This window comes from Magallana gigas, chromosome 7 (genome assembly GCF_963853765.1).
Source record: "Magallana gigas chromosome 7, xbMagGiga1.1, whole genome shotgun sequence".
In the NCBI taxonomy this organism is placed as follows: Eukaryota; Metazoa; Mollusca; class Bivalvia; order Ostreida; family Ostreidae; genus Magallana; species Magallana gigas.
The window spans coordinates 14,906,517-14,932,789 of NC_088859.1; the positions used below are offsets into that span (position 1 = coordinate 14,906,517).

Consider the following 26,273-nt stretch of genomic DNA (forward strand, 5'->3'; position numbering starts at 1 on the left):
TTGTGTATCGGCCAAGATTTTCTACCAGATGTTAATTCGTGTAGTCCAACTTTGGTTGGTTGTCACAGCATGGCCCTAAATTCTGTTGCTGACTTCCTTAGTTCCTACAATGTCTGAATAATGAATCGATCGGTAAATCCCCCGAAGGGTTGGAGCTGATGATGGGATGCCTTCACCGTGTTTTAATCTGTTCATTAAATGCCTTTTGTAAGATATTGCAGCCAATCTAGGTACTTCCATAGAAGGAGCTAGAAAAAAAAAAAGAGCTGATAAAAAGATTTCCTTTTTCTACGCCACTGGTTTGAGCTAATGTGGAGAAATACTATCTCCCATCTTGAAAATAGTTTTATTTTTTTTTTGGTGGATATCTCTACATGCTGGAGTAGACGTCGGTAGAATGCTGCCGCGGATTTGGATTTCAGCGGATATCCCTCCGTCGGAGAATGAATGTTTTGATTGATTTTGTCCCCCCAAGATATCCTTGACAATTATTATCTCTATTATATGATTCAGAGACTGTCGGCAAATGCAGCAAGATCTTTTACAATTTGCTTCAAGACTGAAATTAATCTTCTTTTGGTGAAGACACACTCTACACAATGTCTGTGTTGATGTACAGGGTCCTGCAATTTAATTTAAATCTATCATGAACACATTGTGCAAAGTATGCTCTCTTTAAAAATATTAAAAGGAAATAGTGCTTTTTGAGATTTTTTGATGTAGCAATTTTCATGCAAAATATATGTTCTTCAGTCTGACAAAAAATCAAAATGTAAAAAAGTTCTTAAACGAATATGTTGGATGAAGCATGTATTAATTAGAACAGATTGAGAATTTCTTTTATTAACTAGATGATCAATACTTGATTAAGTTAATTTACATAATTAACTTTTATACTTTTGATTGATCTTTAATTAAAGTGAAAGAATTACAAACAGCTTCAGAAAACATTTTGATTAAACCAATAAAAAACCTAGCTACTTGAAATATTATTTTTTAAAAGATCATTTGAAGGATGTATTTATACCTATCAATATTCAGTTTTAAGCATTTATTTTACAAAGAAGAAGGAGATTGGGGGGGGGGGCATTAATGATTTTAAGCACTTGGAATTTTGAATGCTCAACTCTTTTCTATAATATAGATTGAAGTATGAAGAGATATGCTGATATGATGAGAATAGGAATTAATACGGAGATTGAAGTATCCAGTGATAAGGTGTTATAGAGTTCTTTCTTCACACAAGTTTATTTTAGCCAACAACTTTTTCGTAGGGGAGATAGAAAGGTTATGGAAAAAAAGAACCCTATACTCCTCTATGGAATTAACAGAAATTGGAGTATCAATTGCAAAGGTGTTATAACATTCTTACTTCACATCAGTTTGATAAGTTTAAGGGTCCTTTGAGTCAGTTTGATGTTCACTTCAGGTGGGCTTAAAAACACTTCATCCAATGGATGCTGAGCTTCTTAGGTCGTGTACAAGAAATGTGAAAACTCACAAATGTACCTGTGGACTAAATATTCTTAGCTTTGTCTGTAAAACTTCATTTGAATACCTCTCATCAGAACTACACAAGATCGTCGTGTGGCGGGCTGCAGTGGGAATTAGGAGTAACACTGCTTTTTTCAGCTGCCTAGAGCAGACATGACAGGTATTAATTGATCTGCACGGTTTTGTGGCAGTTGTAATTATTTCTTTTTAAATGAATAAACAGCGCTCCGATAGATTCCGGTCCAACTTTTCCTTCTGTCTTCTCTAGCTGCTGTAGAAATAGTATGGAATGCATCATCTTCCTGCATCAGAATGTACTTGAGATTTTTTTTTGTTCTTAGGAAACGTGTATATCTGTATTTGTAAATCAAATTAAGTGGAATGTCTCATCTATTACACTTAATAAGATTGTACTCATAACAATTCTCTCCACGAAAAAACTCTGAATGGAGGAATGCTTTCTTTACAATTCAGAAAGGGTTGAGGGAGGATATACCAGTTATAAAGGTCACAAGTGTATTCCCAGAAATACAAATTGCTTTGGATTGTCATAACTTGTGAAATCTGTTTTTAATAGTTGGAGATATATTGCCACATTGATTTTTCTCTCCCTCTTGGACAATGTCAAAGTCTGTCATTTGAAACCCGGCCCATTGATCGGGGACACTATTACGTTTATATCAATACGTGCTGCCACCACGTGGAGCCAGTTTAGTGCCGGGGGTCGACCACAATAAAACCACGGATTATCGGCACCACGAAGCATCACAAGTGATTGCAGCAATAGATATTTTTTGGTTTTGTTGATTTTTTTTTGTTATTTTGGAAAACTGCTCATGCTTATAAATTCTCAGCAATTTTCTGGCCTGTAGCATTGGTTACCTTTTCTCTTTTGTTGCAGTTTTATTTTTTTCTTCTCGTAAAACAATCAAGAGGTTGGATAACACTTTTTTTTCATGAGTGTGTTCTAAATGCTACTTTCATGGTCCTTTAGTATAAAATTGATCATAAGATACTGGTTCAGGCATTTGAATCCGAAGGTGCTGGCCTCCTGCTATTAATATTCCATTCTTCTAAATTGGGACTATCCAATAGAGGGAGGAAGGTTAATAATCTGTTAATGCTTTTGTGCTCACAACAGTTTGGAGTTATAGAATTTCATGTCAATCTGTGGAAATGCGAACAGCTGATACTTCTATTCTCGAACGTCGCCACAGTATTAAAAAAAAAAAGCTAGTGGTTTTTTGTTCTTATATGGCATAGAGAAGGAGATTTCTGTGGGAATATTATTGGATGTGAACTGTTTTAGAGATGCTGGGATTACATTCTGTCAGGAGCTGTCAGCTATTGTGGAAGAATGTTCACTCGTTTCCTGGATAATGAACAAGTGTCAATTTGAATGTGTTTTATGTTGCTAATCCAATTAGCGTGCCCTAGAAAAAATTGTGTGCCATCGTTATCAAAGCTTAAGGATATGATTTAGAAGAAACATGGCTAACTTTTTCACATCAGCATCTACAAATTTTGTCTTGGATCATCAGTTGTCACCGCGACGATTGTCTACTTCTTCGCATCATGTTGAATTTCGTGACATGCCACGGCGACTTTCTGCGCATGTTGAATTTCGAGATCTGCCGTGCTCTCATATTGACGGTCACCTTCAGCCACCGCCACACTTATACCACCGCCGGCGGTCATCGGATGTGTCACATGACCGACGCCATCACCACCACCACCACAAAGAGGTACATGTTCTTGATTTTTGAAATTTAAAAAAGAGTGCATTTCGTGAAGCAGAAAAATTAAGGATCTCAATTTGACAAATTGATTTAATGGTTTATAAAGAAGCATTTTGTTGAAATTTTGCTTTCTTTTCAAAAAATATTTTGAAGCTTAGCAATTTTTCTTTGGTATTTATCTATTAACATAGGTTAAGTCAATGAAATATTTATGCTGTTGGTAAAATTCTTGGATTATCAAACAAATACCTTACATCATATAAATGTAATCCCAACATTATTAGACTTTAAGATTCACATTGCAATTAATTTCAAAGAATCTGGAAAATTTCATAGTTGCAAGCTGTTGATCGCTTACAGCGGAAATAGTAAGAATGCTTTGCATAGTGGGCAGAAAATAAGTTTTGGATGTTTACTGTAGAGCTATATAGAGCTCCAGTACGCCTAATGATTTGTCAGTCATTAGCTTGGAAATTGTTGCCCCATTTTGTTGGAGATATAGTTCATGTGTTATTATTATCATAAGCTTTCAGCTGTGGAATTTTGTGATAATCTGACTCGCGATCTTGTTAATAAGATGAACAAGCCTTATATTCTTGTTTTATTGAAGACCAACTTTAAGATATGTGGTAGGAGTCAAAGGAAAGAAAGTATAAAATTAAATGAAAAGAGATTGCATTGATTAATGAATTTGATTCTTGAAAAATTGTACTTTAATTTGTTTTTTTTTAAAGTAATTTGGATTGGTTGTTTTGTATGCTTTTGGTGATTGTACAGTTCAAGAATGTATGAGTGTTTATATTGAGAACTACTGTATCTTCATTTATGACCATGCATCAGCTGGAAAAATAAATGCATATTATTATTTATTCACTTATTACTCAAATCAGGTCTATATTTTAATGTCAGATTTACTTGTTTGTAAATTTTCCTTTATTGTTTTTTCTGTGATGAATTCTTATTTGATTGCAATAATTGATACAGTACTGTAAATTCCTTATATAATGCGAGTACTTAATTCCGCTATCCCACGGTTTTGTGTCAAATTGCGAGAATTTAAAATCGCGAACGTTTAACTTTCTCCTTATTTCTTATAGTTTTCAACTCTCAGAAAATAATGGAGAGATTTTAAAATCCGCGAAGGATGCTTCTCGCAATTTTACGCAGATATTAATTCCTCGCGTTTAATTAGGAATTTACAGTATTTGACTGCGCTAAAACACAGTAAAAATCAGTAGGCCTGTAAAACTTAGCATGAGTACTATGATAGAAAGAAGGAAATTTTGAATTAGTACATGTACTACATGTATAATCAATATAGTCTATGAAGTGGTGCAGCATTCTTCAGTAGAAATAAAAATCGAAGCTCATTTGCATTCGGATTCGAGATTCATCTCTGTAAATTTTCCAAAAAGTATGTATAGAAAGCTGACTGTTTGGAAAGTCATTAATAATGAACGATTAAGCTCTAGTCGCAATGACTGCAGTGTTGTTTAACAGTCATCCTTTTACAAATATGGATTTAAAAAAAAGGAAACTAAACTGTCATTTAGACAAGTACAATCAACAGAAATGATGTAACTTTTCAGGAAACGTTGCTTTTTCGCCCCTTGGGAGAATAATCTATTGATTTTACTCAATTTACACACATGCAGTCAAATAATGTAAACGGTTACAACCACAAAAAAAAAAAAAAATGGAAATGCAATGTTCAGAATTTTTTCCCCAGAATTTGTTTGCCTTCATAAATGAAATTTTTATTTTGTGTGTGGAATATCTGTAAAGATGAATTGTCACCTCGAGTTGATTTTGTAGTCCTCTGAATCAAACAAATTCCGAACAGCTCGGATTTACGAGCGCCCATTTACACCCCCACCCCCTAATTTGCTCCTCGATTAAGCATGTCGATTGATTAACGTGGACGGTTAAAGGGTTGTGTAGAACCATTTTAAACAGAGGCGAGAGAGATAACTAGATCCAGCTCTGTATAACAGACAGAAGTCTCAATGTCATTGATCTTGTACCCTGCTGCGTTCACAATGTCTCTATATACAGATTACATGTCCGTGTCAGCCTTACATTTGTCAGTCAATAGTCCATAGATTTCATCCATAGCAATGATGTCCCATGCTGGCTGACTTAATGCACAAAATTTACATTTTTCACTGTCAACCGCAAAATTGTGCATTCAGTAAATGGTGCAACGGGAAGCTATATATACCGTCAAAGCTTAAACTAATGTGTTTTAGTCTGGTTATGTTCAGTTTATTGAAATTTTTTTAAAAATAAATTTTAAAAAAAAACTGTTCACCCATTTTATGCTGTCTGTCTATCTGTAGGTCTGTCGCATGGTCTTAGATTATGTTATAATCAATAATAATGTTGCATAAGAATAGCACTGATATGAACTTGAAAAAAAAATAATTCTCCAATCGCAGTTTATAGTGATTCAGATTCCATTGGATAGGAATTCTTTTTAATGTGTACTGTTCATATAGAAACTGAGAGTCGTCATTTCGCATGTAAATTGTTCTATTGTCCCATGATTAATGACTCTGAACGGTATAAAAATCCATCATTGTTTTGTATAAACAAAGCAGTGGGATTTATTGATATAGTGGTTATTGATACAGTCATAGTCACAGTACCTATAGAATCATGAAACAGTCTTCCGTTGAAAGCATAAGGCCTGACTAGGCCACTTGCTTATAATCACTGTTCAGTGTACATAGTAAAGAAAGATAACTCTAAAGTTTGTTCAAGTAATGTAACAGTCATCAGGATTTAGCTCCCTTTATTCACTTTTTTAAACTTAAAGAAATATCAACTCCACTTTTTATAATATTTTCTATATGAAAATGAAGGTAGGTACCATACATTTTAATGCGTATTGTTCCAATAGTTTTATTTAATGCATTAGTTTGTAATAAAAAAGCGTTCAAGAAACATTGATATGATTTTATTCATTTCTAATGTTTGAAATGTTTGAGGTGGAGGTTAAATATTGACTGATTTTTGCAAAACTTTCTGGTCCCTGACTCAGCTGTAACTCTGAAGTATGTTGTATGAAACTTACCCAAGGTCATTTAATGACTGTCAAGGCCATGTTTCTTGATTCAATTTACTATCTGTGTGAATATTTCCAAGTGTAATTGTTAATTTATATTTAAATTTGTTTAATTTGCAGGGGTATTATCCTTAACTCTCGAACAGCCAAATATCATTTTACTAATTCATACTGTATACATACACATGTATATACTGTAAGTCCTTTTAATTCCACAGTGTTAAAAATATCAAGACTTCTAATTAAGTACCAATCGCGATGATTTTAATTTCATGCTGCTAGAAAATCAATTGATCAGAATATAAGCCTTAAAACGTTTTTTTGAAACTATAATGGTATTATTCACGATGAGTTTAATTTTGTGGGAAAATGATGAATCGCGAACATAGTGAAATTAAAACCATCGTGATCATTTGCCAATCTACAGTATAATATGAAATGAAATTAAAAGAAAATTAAAAAAATCAATTCAAAAGAAAAGAAAAGAAAAGCCAGATATATGTTGTGAACAAATAGTTTCCAAACATTTAGGAGTTAAAGAACAATGCACAGGATCTGACATTATTAAAAATTTTCTAGCTGGAGGCCTGAGGGATATATTTGTTTGCTGGGGTGGGGATGGGTCCAAGGCATATTTTTGTAATTTTACAATGTTAATTTATTAATTTAATATTTCCTGGGTGGTGTCACTCGATTATTTTTGATTAAGAGTGTACTGAGGTGAACTTTAGAAGTAACATTGACTGTATGTCGTATACATCGTTATTGTTTTTACTGTCTTGCTGATTCTCGTGAAAGTGTGAAGTGATGAAAATTGCCATGATTACAGGGAACTACTGGGATGATTAAAACAATGCATTACTGGTCCAATTTACTGACGCCAAAAAAATCTGTTAAATGAATGTGCAACTAGTCCGAATTTTCTATTCACACATGTCTTGCCGGTAGAGCTCGCTTTGCTCCACTCCCCCTCCCCTTCTGGATCTGAGTCATTGAAAGTTCTGTGTGAAATAACTTTCAAATGCTTTACATCTGAAATCCTTGAAGAGTTAGTGCAACTTTGATTATAACAAAATTCAGAAATTCGCACCTACAAGGATGAAATATTTTTTGAAATTTGAATTCAGTATTGTGATTTAATTTTAGGGTATTTTGATACTCCTGGAATCAATGGAGCATCAATGTAGGAAAAATTGAGATTGATGATTTTTTAGATTTTATGTTTCTCATTGTTAGTTGTAATTGCATGTGACAAGGTTACAGGTTATGTACCGTGTGTTACTGTAAGCCTAGACTGCAAGAGTGGAGGACTAGTGTGTAACTACTGGGGTGTAATAAGGCAACCTGCTGCTTTTTTCTCACATACTTGTACTCCCTAGTTCACAGCTGTCCCCCCAAAATCAATACTCAGGCTGAATATTGATCGGACTACAACATCTCAGATTCAATACTATATTTGTCGACTGATAGTTGTTCAGGAATTGTGATTAGAAAATCCATATTTTTTTCTTTCACTTTTACCTTAAATCACCTGTAACTAACTAGAACAAGGAAAGCTGTTATGACATAAAGGGGGAAATCCAAAGTTCCTTTGAGTACTGTTGGTTTTAGGGGGTTTTTGACTGTGACTGCGATTATGGTGGCTGCTCACTTGCTCATGGTCTCAATGTATTGATTTCTGATTGATGATTTATTCATGAAAACTGTTGCGGCAGCAGACATTCTCTCATTTCTGGCCAATCAGAGGCCAGGGTGAATTGCGGCAAGTTTTTCGCCTTTCCCTGAACATTTATGGTGTGGTGTTGGGATATGGGATGGCAAAATGAGTACTCCTAAAGCTAGAATGGTAAGTTTTGATTTGTTTTAAAGTGCATTAATTTTTTTATATTGTCAACTAGAAAAAATTTCTTCTTCAAGATTAAAAAAAAGAAAATTTATGTTCAATAGAATTGACCATATATGGAGTTCTGTTATAATTTTTTTCATTAAAAACTTGAGCTTCAGTTTAATTATGTATCTTGAAAGTAATTTAGTGAATTTTGATTATTTTTAATTCATTTGAAATTGAGAGCATTGTTGAAAAGTTATGAACATGATGGCATTGCTTGTAATTTGTTCCATACCTATAAATTATGCAAATGAATTTTGAGCCAAAATAATTTACGGATATAGTCTGAAGCCTTTTCCAATTTTTTTTTTTTTAAGTATGTTGGTTTTCAAGTAAATCAGAAATTTACTTTGCACAAAAAATGAAAGACAGAATTTGTTGTCTTTGTCTATAGCTGAATTCTGTGGGGTGGGTGATGTAACGGTATGTATTGGAAAGAAATTGGCATGTAGGTTTGTGCTGTTTCCATTACAATACCATGATATGACCATTTTGGCATTCAAGTTTTTTGGATTTCATTATGCATTTCTTAGAAACTCATCAATTATTGTTATTACTTGGTCCCCATGGCATTGTTGTTTTGCGTTCTAAGATATTATTCTGTTAATTTCTTGTTAATCAATTTCTTGAAAAGTGTTTCCAGTTTCAATTGTCATTTTATCACTCTTAAGTAAGTCTGTCTCTGACTTTTGCTTTAACCATTTCTTTCAATGAACAAGTCCGCATGTTGTGAGTCATTAGAAGTTGTAGAAATCTATATATTGGTAGCTTAAAGACTCTGATCTAATCCATCTCTTACGAATATTACCACATAAACCAGCATGACGGAAGGAGAAATCTTTTCTCCCATGCACCATAATCATAATTGATTTATGAATATTTCATGCAGTCTTAATTTGGGGCCTAATTCTGCATACTAGTTTGTTATTAAGGTGAGTTTTACAGGAGACCTATTGATTTTTTTTCTCTCTCTCTATTCACCTTCCATCATCCGAGTCTCTTTTGTGTTTACCTTCTGGATGAGTCATCTAGTGCTGTGCCTTCATCAGCTAATTAAAGTAACATTTGATTTCACGAGTTTGTTAATTGTCCTTGATACAATGTGGTAAACTTTGATGTCGGAGAGAAAGTGTCATGGTCTGGCTGTTAATGCAGATGACTTGTCTTTTTGTTCTGTGTGAATGATTGTTTCAATGTCACAGCATCGTAAGGGTCAGTCTTTGATGCCACAGGCTGGTTCACGTAATAAAATTGGTCACCCCTTTTCTTGGTAACGAATAACATTACAAAAGCATTTTAACAATCAGGTGTATGGATATAAGGACAGACATTTTTCCAGTTTATCGCAGTATCATCAACTATATAGTACATACCACAAGTTTCTCTTTCACTGAGATGTTGTGCCAAGGGAATATTTTTCTTGGTACAATTATTTTTTTCTTCGCATGCATGCCATGGCTGAGTGATGCGAAGTGACACTGATTTTCGTATGCCGCATCTCTCGGAGTCCGCAGTAGAAAGCAGAAGAGCAGGTTTATATCTGTGGCATTGTGCACAACACCCAGTGTGCAAGCCTCATCTTCTGTTCTGATGGAGGGGTAAAATTCTCAGTTAAATTTGTGCAAAGATGGTGAAAAAAAAGGTAAGGGTTCTACTGGGTAACAGTTGGTCATGCAAGCTTTGTAACAATGATGTTGTGTTTGTACATGTAATATTTATTGGACAATTCATGCAACCAATGAAACTTAATAATGGCAAATAGTTTTGTCATTTCCAATGCATCATGTATTTGTATTTTTTGCTAAAAGCTTGCTATTAATTAAGATATTATATAATGATGCCAGGTTTTGGTAATATACAAATATTGGACACATCATAAATCATGGATAAAAATATAGTGAGTTTACTTGTTTACCGATCAGAGGAGATATTGAATGACATTTGAAGCAAAAGTCAATTAATTCTTCACTTGAAGTATTTTTCAGTGTTCATTCACAAATTACCCTGTGTTTGCACAATATTGATTGTTTTTCATATGCTGCTCCAAGACATGAATTTGTAAATGATGATAATTGCTCTGGTTTAATATAGTCATTGGTTTGTCTGCTCCATGTTCTGTTAGTAGCTGGCAAGTCCCAATTTGCATTGTTTGATCAGGTAATCAATGACTCGACTTTTCAGTCACAGCAAGAACATCAAGCCAATGAATAGTAAATACACACAAATCTAGGCTCCCCCAAAAATCAATGTATTATAGAAATAGACTAACATGTAGGCTGAATATGCGTAATATATGATAGTGACACACTAGTAAAAAGTGATCCAAATATAGGAAAGAATTAAAAATAATTAGTGGAAATGGAGCCAAAGACAGAGAAAATCTGGAAGGTAGGATGATAAATCATAGACAGGTGCAGCTTATTATGGAGAGAGAGAGAGAGAGAGAGAGAGAGAGAGAGAGAGAACGAGAGAGAGAGAACTCTTAGCTATTAGAGATGAGGCTGAAACTAATTTGGTGTAATATCTTTGGATTTTTTAGTTGAAACTGTTATAATGATAATGATGTGGTTGTTTAGAATTCTCCCCTATACTAAATGCTAGCTCAAGTAGTTTACAGCATCTGGAAGCAGTGGCAGTTAGCTCCCAGCATTTGACAAGAAGAAAAATAAAAGGGTTGTTTATCTGTTTGACTGAATGTATATTTAGGTAATGAAAGAATCATTTGAGTTTTGGCACATTAGACTGAGCTATGCAGAAGTACCCTCCCAAGGGTAAAAAAGGTACCAGACCCCCTGTGGCTCAGGAAGGCATGAATGAGCCCACCCCCTAATGCTGTAACTCAAGATGCAAAGATAAGATTGTGACATCATATGGATTTTTGGTAGCGAGCAGTTTTGGGGGTGTCTGATATTTTAAGAGCAACTTTTTTTTTGTGTCTGTGCTGAGTTGCCTAATTACCTAGGAAACCCATCTTTTCTCCAGATTTTGTTTTTGTTCTTTTTGCTCATACCAGCCATTTCGTCCTGAGCTGGGGTTTGCTCGATCCTATACTGCAGTCGGTGGGGTGTTGAACTCACTGGTTATGCCTTAGTGCCGATATAACAAATTATTGCTGCATTCTCTGAAGGAGAAAGGGAGGCATTTGGTGTTTATAGATATATACATGCTCCGTGATATGATAGAAGGATTAAGTGGTTCATTTCAAGGATACTCGTAAAGAACGTCAAGGATATTCTAGATTATCTGGTAATTACGCACAAGAACTTGTTGGATACAGCTGAGAGCTATGTTAAAAAAGTGGAGACTTTCATGGGTAAGTTGTGTAATATAAATGAAATCAGAATAAAAAAAATTGACAAATTCTCTTGTTATCAACAGAACAGTGCAGATATTTTCATCATGGACTTTTTTTCCTCTAAAGATTTTGATGCTTTGCACTGCAGGATTGAGAAATCATTCGAATTTCTTAGAAAGCTGTAGAAATGCCTAGGGGAAATAGCAGCTTGTTTTTATTCAGCCTCTTGGAGTTTAAGGTTGTGAATATTGAATTATCTTTTGACAGTTGCTATCTGTACCAGATGTTTTGAGATTGTGAGGTTTTTCTTATCTGCAGTCTATTTTCCTATCTATTAATAGTCAGGGTTATTTTAAGGAAATCGCCTACAGTTATAAATGTAACAATTTAAGAAATATTGGTGCAAGAAAGAAAAACAAAATTTGAACATGCTGTCAAGGATAACAATATTTTTCAAAGATTTATACGTGTATATATTTGAGATGTATGGTTGGTGCAACTCAAGTAGCCTATAGATTTCATTACGAAATAAGCATCAATGATGCATCAAACATGATCGAAACATCAGAGCTGCCATCATGCATTTTAGTATGTGGGTGTCTTTCTTTTTTTTTAAAAAGTTCTAAGCTTCCCAAATACATTGTGATTATATCCATCTACAGTTAGATCACTCCAAATAAAACCCATGTAATCACAGGAAATGATAGAGTAAATATATCTTTAACTTGGACTTTTCCTGATAACAATTTGAATGAGATTACTATCTGTGGACATCTGTGGTCTGACATTGAGGCAGAATTAAGACAGTTGCCCCCTGATTGTCGGGACATCCCACTGTGAAATGGAAGCTACAGCTTTCAAGGTTACTATAAACATGTTTCATTCATAAATGGTGTCATAGTGTTAATGTTATATAATCAGATGTCATGGGGGGTGTGTGGTAGATAAATAGCAGAAGAAGTGGGCAAGTTGTTTTATTTACCTTGGGCCAAAGTATTTGTAACTGTTTTTTGTTAAATTTTTGATAGTTAAGAGATTTATGATGATCAATTGTGAACATGGTAGCTATAAAGCCTTTATAGCTATATAATTCAAACAATGATAAATTATCTGGTTTCATATTCTCACAAATATATATTATAGATGTCAATATAGTCTTTCTTATATACTTGAAATGCAGTCGGACATTGTATGTATATACATGTACCGGTATACATATTCATATTGTAGTAACACCTGTGAATTCATTATAATAGCGTACAGATTTAATACTAAAGTAGTTTTGTCGACCAGTGCGCCGACCCTGATTCATAATTTATGATTGTACAGGAGCTTTTCTCGATGAAAATTATGTCGTACAAGAATCACCGAGTTATAAATATAAATGCAAATATAAACTCCGTGCCGTACTTTTGTCAATGTCAATTTCTGTCTACATCATGAAAGTCGTATAGTTCGGTGTTTGTACAAGTTGTGCAGTTCTTCCTGTAAAACATACTTTACAAGCCAAAGTTTTTTCGTGAATGATGAAGGACCTTTATATTTTGGATATGGACGATTTCTGTGGGTGTTTGGGGTCAGTGAACAATGTATTTTGGATGGCTGTTTGCTGAGGAGGTGTCTGTGATCGAGGCGGAGGTGACGGGACCTCTAGTCATGATGGTCTCTGAGTTAGTCGGTCTGGAGGTTGAGGAGGTACAATGTCGTAATCAACTTGACACCTTAGTTTGTTGGTGACGTGACCATGATTATTATTTTGATAATTATGAGAGTTTTCTGTAACTAAATATTGTATGTACAATGTATGATATTGTGATGACATTGCCAGCCAGCATTGTAAAGAGACTAACAGATGTTTGTGATTGAATCAAAGAATTGCCATGAATAATGATAAATTTACCTTGAATTTACTGTACTGGGGGTTCATCGTTTTGATGCTGTCCATTTGACTATATGTGATTGAGGGAGTCTGGGGATGAAGGATAGGTTCTTGTGCGAGTGACTATAATATCTGTTGAATTTTTACAGTAGAAACAGGGTTATTTTGGATTATATGAAATACGCACAAAATTTGCATCTCTTTCATTTATCTTTTTTTGCACTTTCAGAGTGATGGAAACACCAGCTTTCTGAGGGCTGCCAGGGATGGGAATCTACAGGAAGTGTTGGAGTACCTTAAAGGAAGTACAGATATCAACACCAGCAACCCAGTAAGTAGTCGACCCTTGACCTTAAAAGTTCAAGGTCACATAGGAAATAATTTTTTAAAAGGCCATTTCATACAATGTCTTTTGAATGTTTCTGCTAAAATTGTTGATGCAGATGCTTACCTACTTCTTTTTCATAGGGATTAGATATTGTTTCAACAAGTCTTCTGGTGAAGTATCTTCTGACTTGTTTGTTTAAGTATAACTTGTATAACAGACAGACGTCAGAGCGCTATTATTTGACAGATTTACCTAGGAGTGGGGGCTATATTTATGGCTTCCAATGTAAACTAGCAAGCAGAAGACGTCACAACAAGTTCCTCTCACAGAATCGGATGCTGAGATACCGGCAAATCAATGTCCGATTATTACTGCCTGCTTTTAATGCTTCAAGATGCACAAAATGGTTTCGTGTTGTGATGGCAACCCAAAAAAATCAATTCCAAGAGTTGAAACCTTTGGCAAAACATTTGCCTTCTTGATCCTGAATGAAACCTGAAGATCGTTTTATATTGTGATTATTATGAATCTGTAAAAGTGCTGTGAATGGTCTTCTGCTTGCTCTGGTTCATCATTGGAGAAGCCTGTATACTTGTGTACTGTTCTGCCAGGTCTGCAGTCATTTAGAAATATCTCTTTGGTGAAGGTTCATGTTCCCTAGTTTCTACCTTGCATAACTGTATTCTAGTATACTGTATATGACAACTGGGTGACAACTGGGACTTCTATATGATAAAAAGAGGTGAATACACTTAACATTGGGCATAACCTGACACTATCCTAGTGTACAGGTTCACACATAGAGATGTTATCATGTTATTGATAAGATGAACAAATGTAAAATCGATTCTTACTTTTTCATGAATCGAAAAAATGTTTTAGATACAGGATTGACATTAAGCTTTTGGTAAAAGAATTGCAGACATAAATGAATCTGTTGACAGCCAATAATCTCATAATGGAAGCTATGAAGTTATATAAGTACCGGCATATTTGATTTTCTAATGGTCCAGTTATATAGTCTTTACAGACATCGTGTGATAATAAAAAACATATCATTACGTACAGGAGATTAGAATATGAATGAGATATAGTTTTTATTGCTTATTTCTATCGGATAACATTGATTTCTCGCCTAGTCTTCAAAGCGTAACAGTCTAAATTGCTGATCAATAGAAACCCAGTCAGGGAAGGCCCCCTAGGCCTGCTTACATAGAGAAGAGATGTAACCAGACCAGCAAAATCAATAGATGGACCAGTACCAAGGGAACGATGTGTCAAGGCTTCTCAAAAATGCACTGTTGTTTTGAAGTAGCAAGAAATTGCTGCAGTGACAGATGCAACAAGGCCCTGGCGCATTCTTACAGTTCAATCAATACCACAAGCATCAGATCCATTGACTTGTTCAGCAGCAGGATGTAGAAATGAAATCAGATCAATAAACATGGATGTAGGGGGGTTGGGTTACCTCGGGCTGGCATGAGCTCAGAGAGAGAGAGAGAGAGAGAGAGAGAGAGAGAGAGAGAAAGAGAGAGAGGTCTAGAACTTGTTAAGTTTTGGTCAGTGATTGCACATGGATAGGGTGTCAGAGTTGTGACACGGAGGATGGGGTATCTCAACTGTTACAGAGGCTGATTGTTGTAGAATTCGTAATTCCTGTCTGTAGAACAGCTAGAAAATAAGTTATTTAAAATGTCAACAAAACATATCATACAGTAAAACACAGTTACTGTGTACATGCTTACACTGAATTCACACCTATAGTGATGTCATTTTCATTTCCAGTACATTTAAAACTAAGTATGAACTTATCAAAATAATAATTTACTTTTATATTAAATCAAAATTCTTTTACTAGGTACTGGTACCCTGGGACTTTGTTTGGTATAAGTGTAGTTCACTGTAACATCTTTCATACAAGTTTTTTTTAAAGATATTTGCAAGTTGATAAGAATAGATGCTGAAAAGAGTTATAAATTGCAGCACAAGTTTATTGATTATAGAGAGATTTTTTATTCTGATGTGTTTTGTTTTTTGTAGAATGGACTGAACGCTTTACATTTAGCCTCCAAAGAAGGTCACATTGACATTGTACAAGAACTTCTGAAAAGAGGAGCAAATGTTGAAGCTGCAACCAAGGTATGGCAACAGTTGTACTGTAATTAAGCCAGGACATCATCCTCTCACCAGCCTGTACTCTATAACAGAGCAACACTTGTATAGCTACAGCATCATTATCACAAGCAATTATCCACAAGTTTGCTATCACATCAGTCAAAACAAAATACTAGTAATGCTTCATTAATTTAAGATTTGTTGCTATTGAAATTTTACTTTTGTAATGATGTTTAGATAGCTAAATATTTGCAAAAGAAAGTTTCGCTTTATTAGTTTTTAATACTGATGTACCTGTGTAGTTTTTATTAATACAATTTGCCTCTGACAACAGCATTTTTTTTAATACAGAAAGGGAACACAGCCCTCCATATTGCCTCTCTAGCAGGACACCTGAACATAGTGAATCTTCTGGTGGAAAATGGAGCAAAATACGATGTGCAAGCTCATGTAAGTTACCATGGTAACAGATCAATAGACAAACCGAAGAGAGTCCTAAAAGAAGTGTGTTCTGATCTGGGTGGAAATGGATTATGTTTCCTTTGGGTGTGTTTTGTGCACTAAATCAAAGCTGAAAAGGACAGACAAAAATTCCATCATACACAACATTTAGTGCTGGGAAACTTGTTCTAGAGAAATCTTTTTGAAGTCTTACAGATATGCATAAATTTATTTTTACAGTAGAGGATAGCGTAAAAAGAAACCATTTATTCATGACCATATGTTTCTATGTAATTGTGCCATGCAGATAACCATTTTGTTTCAATATTATCAGATCATTATAGGTCAGACACACTTTCAATCATTTCTTTATAATAACTTAAATGCTTGTTTAAGTTGAAGAACAAGTAAGTGAGTGTTAAATGCTGGAACTGAAAAACCCAAAAGAATCTGTTTGATTCTCAACACCCAAAACATCAGTGTTATCTTCTTCAAGCTAGATCTTTTGCTGGTGAAGGGTTGAAGACAAGGAGTCAAACACTCTGGAGATTAAGAACGATAAAAGGAATTAACAGTTAATCAGAGGATATTATTAGGAAAGAAAGAGAGAGAGTAAGGAAGAAGCCAGTGCTGCATATTGCTGCTTTAATGAGTAATTCTGTTGAGATATTGTTGAAACAAGAGGCAGATGTTCGTAATAGTTTCCTACGTACTGGTGGTTAATTGGTGCAACTTTATTTATCTGTCGTTAAAGTCTTGTGAAGTTGCCGCAAGCTACCAAAAAACTGAAGAATATATCTACCATTAGTAACAAGCTCAAATTATTGTTAATATGTGGTTTCAATAGGCATTGATATTAGTGTTCATTAGCCTTTCCACTCATAGCTATGGAATCTCTTTGCCAACTGCTCACATTAATTTGGGAGGTATTTTGACTTCTAACTGGTTGCTTTGCCAAACACATCTTGATAGTAACAGTGGATTGAGTCTTCCCTCAAGTTGTAGTCATTGAATTAACTGATCTGGATCTGCATCAATAATAGATGTCAATTTGTTATTATAAGAGTTATTGCATTATATTCTATAGTTCAGGTGAAGAACTAATACTGTGCTACATCTCTCATTATCAGATCCTTAGTATTACATGATTGTGTATGGCCAAGTATAGTGATGTTTGACCCTTTATAGATAGTAATGGATGATATAAAAAAATCTGCATTTTTAGCGTGTACAGTTGATTATAAGCATGAGGACATATTTTGTACCTCATACATGTGTATGATAAAAGCGTACTAATGTAAATATAAAAACCTTTTTTAAACCAAAATGCTTTGAATGCTGCTTTATGTGATTCTTATAACAACACACAGAATGAAATCATCCAGTACTAGTTATACAAAGTTTCACAGCTTTTACTAACAAGTTTTTCATTGAAGCTAAAACTAACTTCAAAAAACAAACTGATAAACCAAACATTCTCCATTGTTATAAGTTTACAAGTTAATTACCCCGTGATTGTGTTGTAGGTTGGATTCACTCCCCTTTACATGGCTGCCCAGGAGGGGCACGCTGACGTGGTCAAATATCTCCTGTCCAGCGGGGCCAACCAGAGCCTGTCCACAAAGGTAGTTACAGTCAATACATATACTATAGTATAAACCAACATTTATTTGCAACAACTTTATTTTACATTTTACTGATGATGAACTTGTTTTCGACAACTAGTTTTTTGCAACCTTTATCTACACCCGTTATGGGTATGACAACAACTTGACAAGGACTAGTTCACAGCAAGAAATGTTTGAGACAACGAGGTCCTTGCAAAAATTTTGCGTACATGATTAAAAGTTGGATTACAGTTAACAGTGCATTTCAATCTATACTCGGCATACCTGTATCTTGATGAAGAAAATTAATATTGTAAACATTTCTTATGAAAATCAATGATATTAAGTGATCATTAGCACTTGATTTATACATCGTCGGATACCCACGGGTGAACACGTCTTTTACTTATCACAAGTAAAAGACGTGATCACCCGTGGGTATCCGACGATGGATTTATAGTGAGTAAAGATAAGATATCTCTTTGGTTTTTTTAATGAAGGAAAGATATACCGATATTGAAAAATATTCTTAGAAAATCAATAAAACTGAATAGAGATAGTTATTAAAATGAAATATCAGCTCTTGATTTACTCTGAATAAAGTTACCAATAGATAAGAAAAATTGTATTGCTTCTTTAAATACTGGTAGTGACTGGAATACATTTGAAAATTTATGTAATCTTGTTTGTTAGGATGGATTCACTCCCCTTGCTGTGGCCCTACAACAAGGACATGAACGTGTGGTCAGTGTCCTTCTGGAGAATGACACCAAGGGCAAGGTCAAACTGCCAGCCCTCCACGTGACCGCCAGGAAAGACGACGTCAAATCAGCGGCACTTCTCCTGCAGAACGAACAGAACAATGTTGATGGGCAAACAAAGGTACAATACAGACTGATTGTTAGAAAATTATGAACAAAAGTTACTTCCCTTTGAAGACTAAAGCACTGATATTTCAAAAATTCCTTTAAGGATAAGAAAATAAGGCTTTGAGTTAGATATAGGAAGCTTCCAAAAAACTGACAGAAAAGAATTTTACTCAGGTGCAAGAGCACTAGTTGTAGGAGTTGTTTCCCCTGATGTTGTAAAACAATGTTTTCCATTTTGAGATGTGATTGAATTTTTTTAGTGCACATGACCTTATTAGATACAATGTAGTAAACTAGAGAGACTCCCTCACAAGCTTTCTAACTTCATCATGAAGGTGTTGTATTTGATCATGTGCATGATACGAATGCAGTCATTTTATCATGATTCTTAATTAGATTTGTTCACTTTGACTAACAAATTGTATGATAATCAGGTAACATTAATCAAATATGCATGCAATTGTAGCCAATTTTTTTTCTTTTAAAACTCAAATTTTACAATAGTTTGAGAGGTTTTACTAGAAGTTTTTTGGCTTCAATATGGCAGCTTGCTGCCATCCTGAATCGGCTGTGAATGAGCACTCATAGATGTCAATAAAATAGTTAATTGATTGTGTTGTTTTCACTTATGGCTTCTCAGACAGGAGGTCTAGTTAATGACACTACCAAGGTGTGTATCAAAGATACTTCTGCTTACATCTCACAAGTTTTGTTTTTTGTTTTTGAATGATCTTTTTTTCCTCTTCCTTGACTTTTTAAAATTTCTTCTTCTGCTTCACTGTGAAATTAAATCCATTTTCATGCTTGGTTGTAAACTAATTATCATTAGAGCTATGGTACATTGCAAAGATTCCAGAATACATTATTGACGAAAAAATGAGATTTTTCATAACACATGCTTTTGGACATTATTGGTACCAATAAAATACTGTATACAGGTTTATTTTCACCAGTGGAACTTTAAAAATTTGCCCTTTTCCACTCAGTTTCCCCATCTTGAATTCACCCAGACACAGTTCTTTTTTAAGAGAGATAATTTTAGACATTGGAATTAGCCCAGTTTTAAATTTGACTGCTGACATGAGGGCGAAAGTGGTGAAAATAAAATGGGGCATATATTTCCCTGTATACAGTAGCTCTGGTAAAAAAAAAACCCTATTCCTTGACAAGGATAATGAAGCAGTCTTGGGCTTAAAAAGGGTCCACTATTAAGAATATATGGGTTTATTGTCTTATATTTTAACGTCTTTTAAAGCCTTAATGACTATGAGGCATTTTAAAAGTAAAACATTTGTAACTTTCAGTCAAATAAGAGAAAAAAAATAATCTAGAACCGGTTTGATGAAACATGCAGAACTTAACCATTCAATTCTGGGAGAATTTGATAATTTAGCAACTAAATTGAAAGTTAAATCTATTAAATGGGTTTCCTTGTTCTGTTAAGGGTATATGGGTGAGACACCTCCATATTGTGATGTACTTCCTATCAAAATAAATAATAAAATCAGGAATTATTTTATAAATCTTTTCCCTTCCAAATTATTACCTAACGGCATAGCGCTATGGGTCAGAGTGTTAACCACATACTAGTACATACAAATCTTTTAGTCAAGAGTTTGAATCCCACTGAGGCTTTTAAAATTTTTACCTTCCCAAACACATATTTTAGACAAATATTGTTAAATTTTAAAATTTAAACCAATAAAATTTTTTTTGATTGTAATGTACTTTTATCTACATTAATATCGACAGGTGTGACATGCACCACCTTTAAGAAAATGAATTTTGTGAAAAATACCAATGACTGCTTTGTGATGACTGAAGTTAATTTGTCATCCAAGCTACTTTTACAAGAGACTAGACAATGATTCATATCTGAAGTAATTAAATAATAGGTTACAGAAATGTCTCAATGTCTGTAATGAATGACTAACTCTAGTATGTAGTCCAAAAGTTTTTATATAGACATTAAATTATTAATTTGAAAATTTGATCTTTGATTGTGCTAAATGCAAAATAAATTCACCTTTACATAAATGCCACATGGTGAAATATGAGTCATGCTGATGAAAATGCTTTGATTTCACAGTGTTTACTTACTATTTTTCCATGCAGTTTACTTATTAATTCACTTCTATTGTATCTATACTAGTATATTGCATTTTTGCTTTTTCATTTGCATTGCAATTCATAACTTAAACGCTTTATGCTTCTGAAGTTACTATAATGCTACTTTTAATGTTAATGTAATGTAGATTCATGGAGGTTGATTAACGAAAAAAAGATTTAAAAAAAAAAATTGAAATATATACCTGTATTTGAAAATATTAAGTTTTGCAATTTGTCTGAGCATTAGATTATATCTTTACCCTTGCATATATGAGCACTTATTACATGTATTTACTATTTAGTATGAATACATTTGTACTATTAAGTATGAAATTAAAATTGGCAATGGAAATATAGAACAAAACACACTATTAATTAACACTCATATTTATTACTATATATTTATTTAAATACCATGTTTGAATTTTCATGTTTATTAAGACGATGGCAAAGGCAACACTGCAAAAACTTGATAGCATTCATGCTGCAATTTATACTGCAAAGGCTTCTAATGCTGCAGTATATACTGCAAAGACATCTTCTATGCTTACTAATAGATCATTAAGTATGTCTGTGTTTCTAATTTTTATCATTTTGCAAGATATCATACCGGAATGCATAGTATCTTGTTGTGTCGGCATCTTACTTTCACTAGGTATCCACTATTCATGGGTTTGCTCTGATTTAGCTCACATAAAAAAGGAAGATTAAACAGGGTCACAAGGAACTGAAGCCAAATTTTATATACTTTTTAGCTGATTTTTTTTTCGATTCTTCATATTGCTGCATTCATTTTTCTTGAAGGCAAGTTCACTGCCCCTTTATTTCAGTTAGTTTCAATTCTTTGAATGGTGGCATTCATTTCTCTCTCTGTCAACCCTTTGTTGCAGGATATTCACAGTGTTGGTGTATGTATAGACAATGCCTGTGTGTGATGAACTTTGACCCCTTATTTTTTTTAGTGTGTGTAAATTTATCTCCCCTTTATAAATCCTTCATTTCAGCATGTTCTCAATTTCCTTATGAAATAATTGTTCATTTTCAAGTTGGTTGATCATTACAATTTTGATCTATACTGAAAAATTTAAAAATTCTTTTAAAACTAGAATTGAAAATTCCCTGAAATTTATATAATTTCAAGGTTTCAATATATTTCCTTGTGAAAAATTGATTGGTATTAAGGAAGAGATTATTTCCCATGAAATGTTTGTTTCTTGTGATAAAACTTGATTTATTTCTAGAATTAAAAGAACCAGAAAATTCTTTGGCCTATACTCCAAATGCTATAAAGTTACATTTATGTACCAGTAAATTTGACTGTAAGCTTTTTTATTGGTCTTCGTTTCATGTATTTTTGTGTTTGAAAAATTTCTTGCTGTTAGATTCAGCTATGAATCAACTAATACACTCTTTGTTTTTATTTTTTTGTTAACTTTGGAATGAATTTCATTTCATCATGTGGAAAATTTAATATCTTGCAAAATTAATGTCTCATTCTGTTCAAATTGAAATTCCAAGTATTTCTTTTATTATTTTTATTTGACAATGATGGTAGAATATCTCCTTTTCTAGAGTGGCTTCACTCCCTTGCACATCGCTGCTCACTATGGAAACACAAATGTTGGATCCCTTCTTATTCAGAGAGGAGCAGACGTCAACTTCAAAGCAAAGGTAGGGAACTCTGGACGGACAGAAGGTTCTAGAAATAAATGAATACGGTAAAACACGCTTATAGCGAAGTTGGACATGACATTTGAATTTGCGTTGTTATAAGCGTAATTCGTTATGTCTGTCAAGTTTACAACTTGTAATAAAGTCAGGGAGAATACAAATCACTTCGCTGTAAGAGTAAATTCATTATAAGAGTGTTCGCTATAACCATGTTTTACTGTTAGTAGATAATTTTGAAAAGCTACATAGAAATATCTAAATCCTTTATTGCTTTTCTATTTTTTTTTTCAGAATAGTGAATTTTGTCTTTTAAAATGATTTTGAAAAGGTAAAAAGAAATGTCTATATTCTTGATTGTTTTTCTGTTCTTTCAGAATAACATTACCCCATTACATGTTGCTTCAAGATGGGGAAAACCCAACATGGTGACCCTCTTACTTGACAACCATGGTATTGCTGATGAGAGAACCAGGGTATGGATTTGAAACAGTAACTTTGTGTTTAATTTAATAAGTATTTAATTAGTATGTTTCAGTGTTATCAGGTTTGCAAAACTAAATTTTTTTCTTTAAATACAGGATGGATTAACTCCCCTGCATTGTGCAGCAAGAAGTGGACATGAGAATGTAGTGGATCTGTTGATTGAGAGAGGAGCACCAAAATCTGCTAAAACCAAGGTACTAGTCTGTTTTAAAATGTTATAACTTAAAATACACGGATAGTTTAGATTTGGGTGTTTTTGATAACTGGTGTCCCTGCTCTTTTTCTGTTCAGAATGGACTGACACCCCTGCACATGGCTGCCCAGGGAGATCATGTGGACTGTGCAAGACTTTTGTTGTACCATAGGGCACCTGTTGATGATGTCACTGTGGTAAGTGGAGAGAGAGAGAGAGAGAGAGAGAGAGAGAGAGAGAGAGAGAGAGAGAGAGAGAGAGAGAGAGAGAGAGCATGTGTTTAAAAATTCATTTATGATATTCAGCTTTAAAATGTATAATGTGCAATACAAATTTTGTTGTTTTGCTAATAGGATTACCTGACCCCCCTACATGTGGCAGCTCACTGCGGCAATGTAAAGACAGCCAAGCTTCTACTGGACAGAAAGTGTGATCCAAACTCAAGAGCTCTGGTGAGTTAGACTTGTCCTATGATTTGCCATTAAGCAGAATAGAGCAATGAATCTTTACTGGGAGCAGTTAAGAATAGTTTCTGTCATAGTCTTTTTGTGCTCTCTTTTTATTTGAGAAGAATTATGCATACCTGTTCAAAAATGCAAGACTGAAAAGTGATGGAATGTTGGTTTGTTTGGTTTTAGAATGGTTTCACCCCACTCCACATCGCCTGCAAGAAGAACAGAATCAAGGTTGTTGAGCTGCTGCTGAAATACGGAGCAACCATCGAGGCCACCACAGAGGTATGATTACAAGTGTCGGTTATAGATGAGTCACCATTAACCTGAATATAGGTGTGTTTAATCTTGTCTAGTAAGTCTGAGAACAAATGTTAATGAAAAATGACTCAAAGTTTTGACGCTGATGCAATTAACTGTGATGAAGGGTAATAGGCCATCGGTGTGACAGTACTCTACATTTCAGTTTTCTAGCTAATGGATTCTATTATATTTAATAGACAAAATCACAAAAAAATAAACTTCATCATTACATACCCCAGTATTGCCTTTTTATAATTAACCTGAAAACAGTTTCTATTAGGTTTAGTGGAATTGGTTAAAGATTGACCCTATATATATTGGTCCCTTTTGACAACAGGAATAATCAGAAAAGTAGCTTTATCTATTGAAATATATTGTGTGTAATGAAAAAAGCAGAATCTCATCATGAAGGATATTTTCTTCTTTTTTTTAAAGTCTGGCTTGACCCCACTCCATGTTGCCTCCTTCATGGGTCACATGAACATCGTGATCTACCTGATACAGAACAACGCTAACCCCGACTTCACCACGGTGCGTGGAGAGACCGCCCTCCACCTGGCCGCCCGCGCCAACCAGACTGACATCATCCGCATCCTGCTCAGAAATGGAGCCACGGTGGATGCTAGAGCAAGAGTGAGTGTCGCAGTGAAAGGGAGATAACTCTCATTAACAAAAAAAATGGCAAAAAATATGGTTAAGGATATACAATTGGAATTTGAGGCAGTACATTTGGTAATTTATTTTGAAAAGCAATAAAATATTTATGACAAATAAAAAAAAAAACACTAATAATTTACAACTTGAATTATGACCAGTGGAAGTAATGATTGACCAAATATTAACACTGCACTAATTATGATGATAATTTTACAACAGGAGCAACAGACACCCCTTCACATTGCTGCCCGCCTTGGTAATGTTGACAACGTTACCCTGCTGCTACAGCTTGGAGCAGCCCCTGACGCTGTCACCAAAGATCTGTACACTCCGTTGCACATTGCTGCCAAGGAAGGACATGAAGAGGTTGCTTCAGTGTTGCTGGAGCATGGAGCTTCCCACAGCCTTACCACCAAGGTAGAAAAAATATTACAATCTATTCATTTCTGTTGCATTTAGTTGGTATATCTCAGATTTATGCCAAGTAATTATTTTTTGAACTTCATCATTTTCAGAAGGGCTTCACTCCTCTTCACATTGCTGCTAAGTATGGCAACATCAAGGTTGCAAGGTTGCTGCTGCAGAAGGATGCCAACCCAGATTGTCAAGGAAAGAATGGTCTGACCCCACTCCATGTTGCCACCCACTACAACCACGTCAATGTGGCACTTCTACTGCTGGACAACAAAGCATCACCACACAGCACCGCCAAGGTAGGCAACCACAGCACAGATTTGATCAGGAGCACTGTACTTTTATGATAAAAATATGAATGACTTATTCACTGATTTCTCCTATCTTTTGTTCACTTCAGAATGAATTTCATTTCATGGTATGGAATATTGTTTACCTTGCAAAAATGTTTTATTCTCACAGAATGGTTACACCCCACTGCACATCGCTTCCAAGAAAAACCAGATGGACATTGCCACCACTCTGCTAGAATTTGGAGCAAGACCAGATGCAGAATCGAAGGTAAGATACTTTTTACAAGAATAGCTATTTGAACAATTCTTACAATACTAGATTTGTTTTTGAGTAAGGTTGAATACATGCATACTAAATACTAAAACTGAAATACCATGATCATTGTTTTGTAGAATGGTTTCTCACCCCTACACTTGGCAGCACAAGAAGGTCACACAGACATGGTGTCTCTGCTCCTAGAACACAAAGCAGATGTCAACTCTAAAGCTCATGTAAGTTGATTAAGTAGTCACTCATGTTTGGTGGTTTTCATTGGAAAAAGTTATTGAAATAATACTCATCCCAAACTACAACATCTTCCCATCTTGCCCTAATAAACCTAAAGTTCCTGAAGTAGTATGTATATGAAGTCAAAGAAGTGTAATTCTATTGTAGAATGGATTGACCTCTTTGCACCTGGCAGCTCAAGAAGACAAGGTCAATGTCGCAGAAGTCCTGGTGAAATATGGTACATCGATTGACCCCCAAACCAAGGCAGGCTACACCCCCCTCCACACCGCTTGTCATTTCGGTCAAATGAACATGGTTCGATTCCTGCTGGAACAAGGTGCTTCTGTCAGTGCCACAACAAAGGTATTATAACAGCTTGTATTGTTTTTAACTCATTTTAAAGAATTGCTACACACTGTAACAAAGTGCTTTGATACATTACTTTGAGATCTGACAAGAGACTATCTGTTACTCTAATAAAGCGAT

At 34.6% G+C, this 26,273-nt stretch overlaps 1 protein-coding gene across 50 annotated transcripts in view; it reads left to right on the plus strand.

The window, feature by feature from the left end:
• Positions 1-26,273, plus strand: part of LOC105334014 (ankyrin-2) — an 86,079-nt gene that overhangs the window by 4,064 nt on the left and 55,742 nt on the right. For 8 of the 50 annotated variants that reach the window (XM_066066955.1, XM_066066943.1, XM_066066960.1 and 5 more), the window contains exons 1-19: positions 2,639-3,239; positions 13,592-13,693; positions 15,731-15,829; positions 16,157-16,255; positions 17,773-17,871; positions 18,547-18,735; positions 19,363-19,392; positions 22,404-22,502; positions 22,877-22,975; positions 23,081-23,179; positions 23,277-23,375; positions 23,532-23,630; positions 23,817-23,915; positions 24,369-24,566; positions 24,810-25,007; positions 25,106-25,303; positions 25,467-25,565; positions 25,691-25,789; positions 25,953-26,150. In XM_066066955.1, coding sequence (XP_065923027.1) covers positions 2,985-3,239; positions 13,592-13,693; positions 15,731-15,829; positions 16,157-16,255; positions 17,773-17,871; positions 18,547-18,735; positions 19,363-19,392; positions 22,404-22,502; positions 22,877-22,975; positions 23,081-23,179; positions 23,277-23,375; positions 23,532-23,630; positions 23,817-23,915; positions 24,369-24,566; positions 24,810-25,007; positions 25,106-25,303; positions 25,467-25,565; positions 25,691-25,789; positions 25,953-26,150 — 2,457 coding nt within the window. In that variant the 5' untranslated portion in view covers positions 2,639-2,984. Of the gene's footprint in view, positions 1-2,605; positions 3,240-7,985; positions 8,147-9,673; positions 9,831-11,138; positions 11,502-13,591; positions 13,694-15,730; positions 15,830-16,156; positions 16,256-17,772; positions 17,872-18,546; positions 18,736-19,362; positions 19,393-21,721; positions 21,740-22,403; positions 22,503-22,876; positions 22,976-23,080; positions 23,180-23,276; positions 23,376-23,531; positions 23,631-23,816; positions 23,916-24,368; positions 24,567-24,809; positions 25,008-25,105; positions 25,304-25,466; positions 25,566-25,690; positions 25,790-25,952; positions 26,151-26,273 lie in introns of those variants that run through there. The other 42 variants (XM_066066963.1, XM_066066959.1, XM_066066970.1 and 39 more) reach the window with 24 other exon arrangements.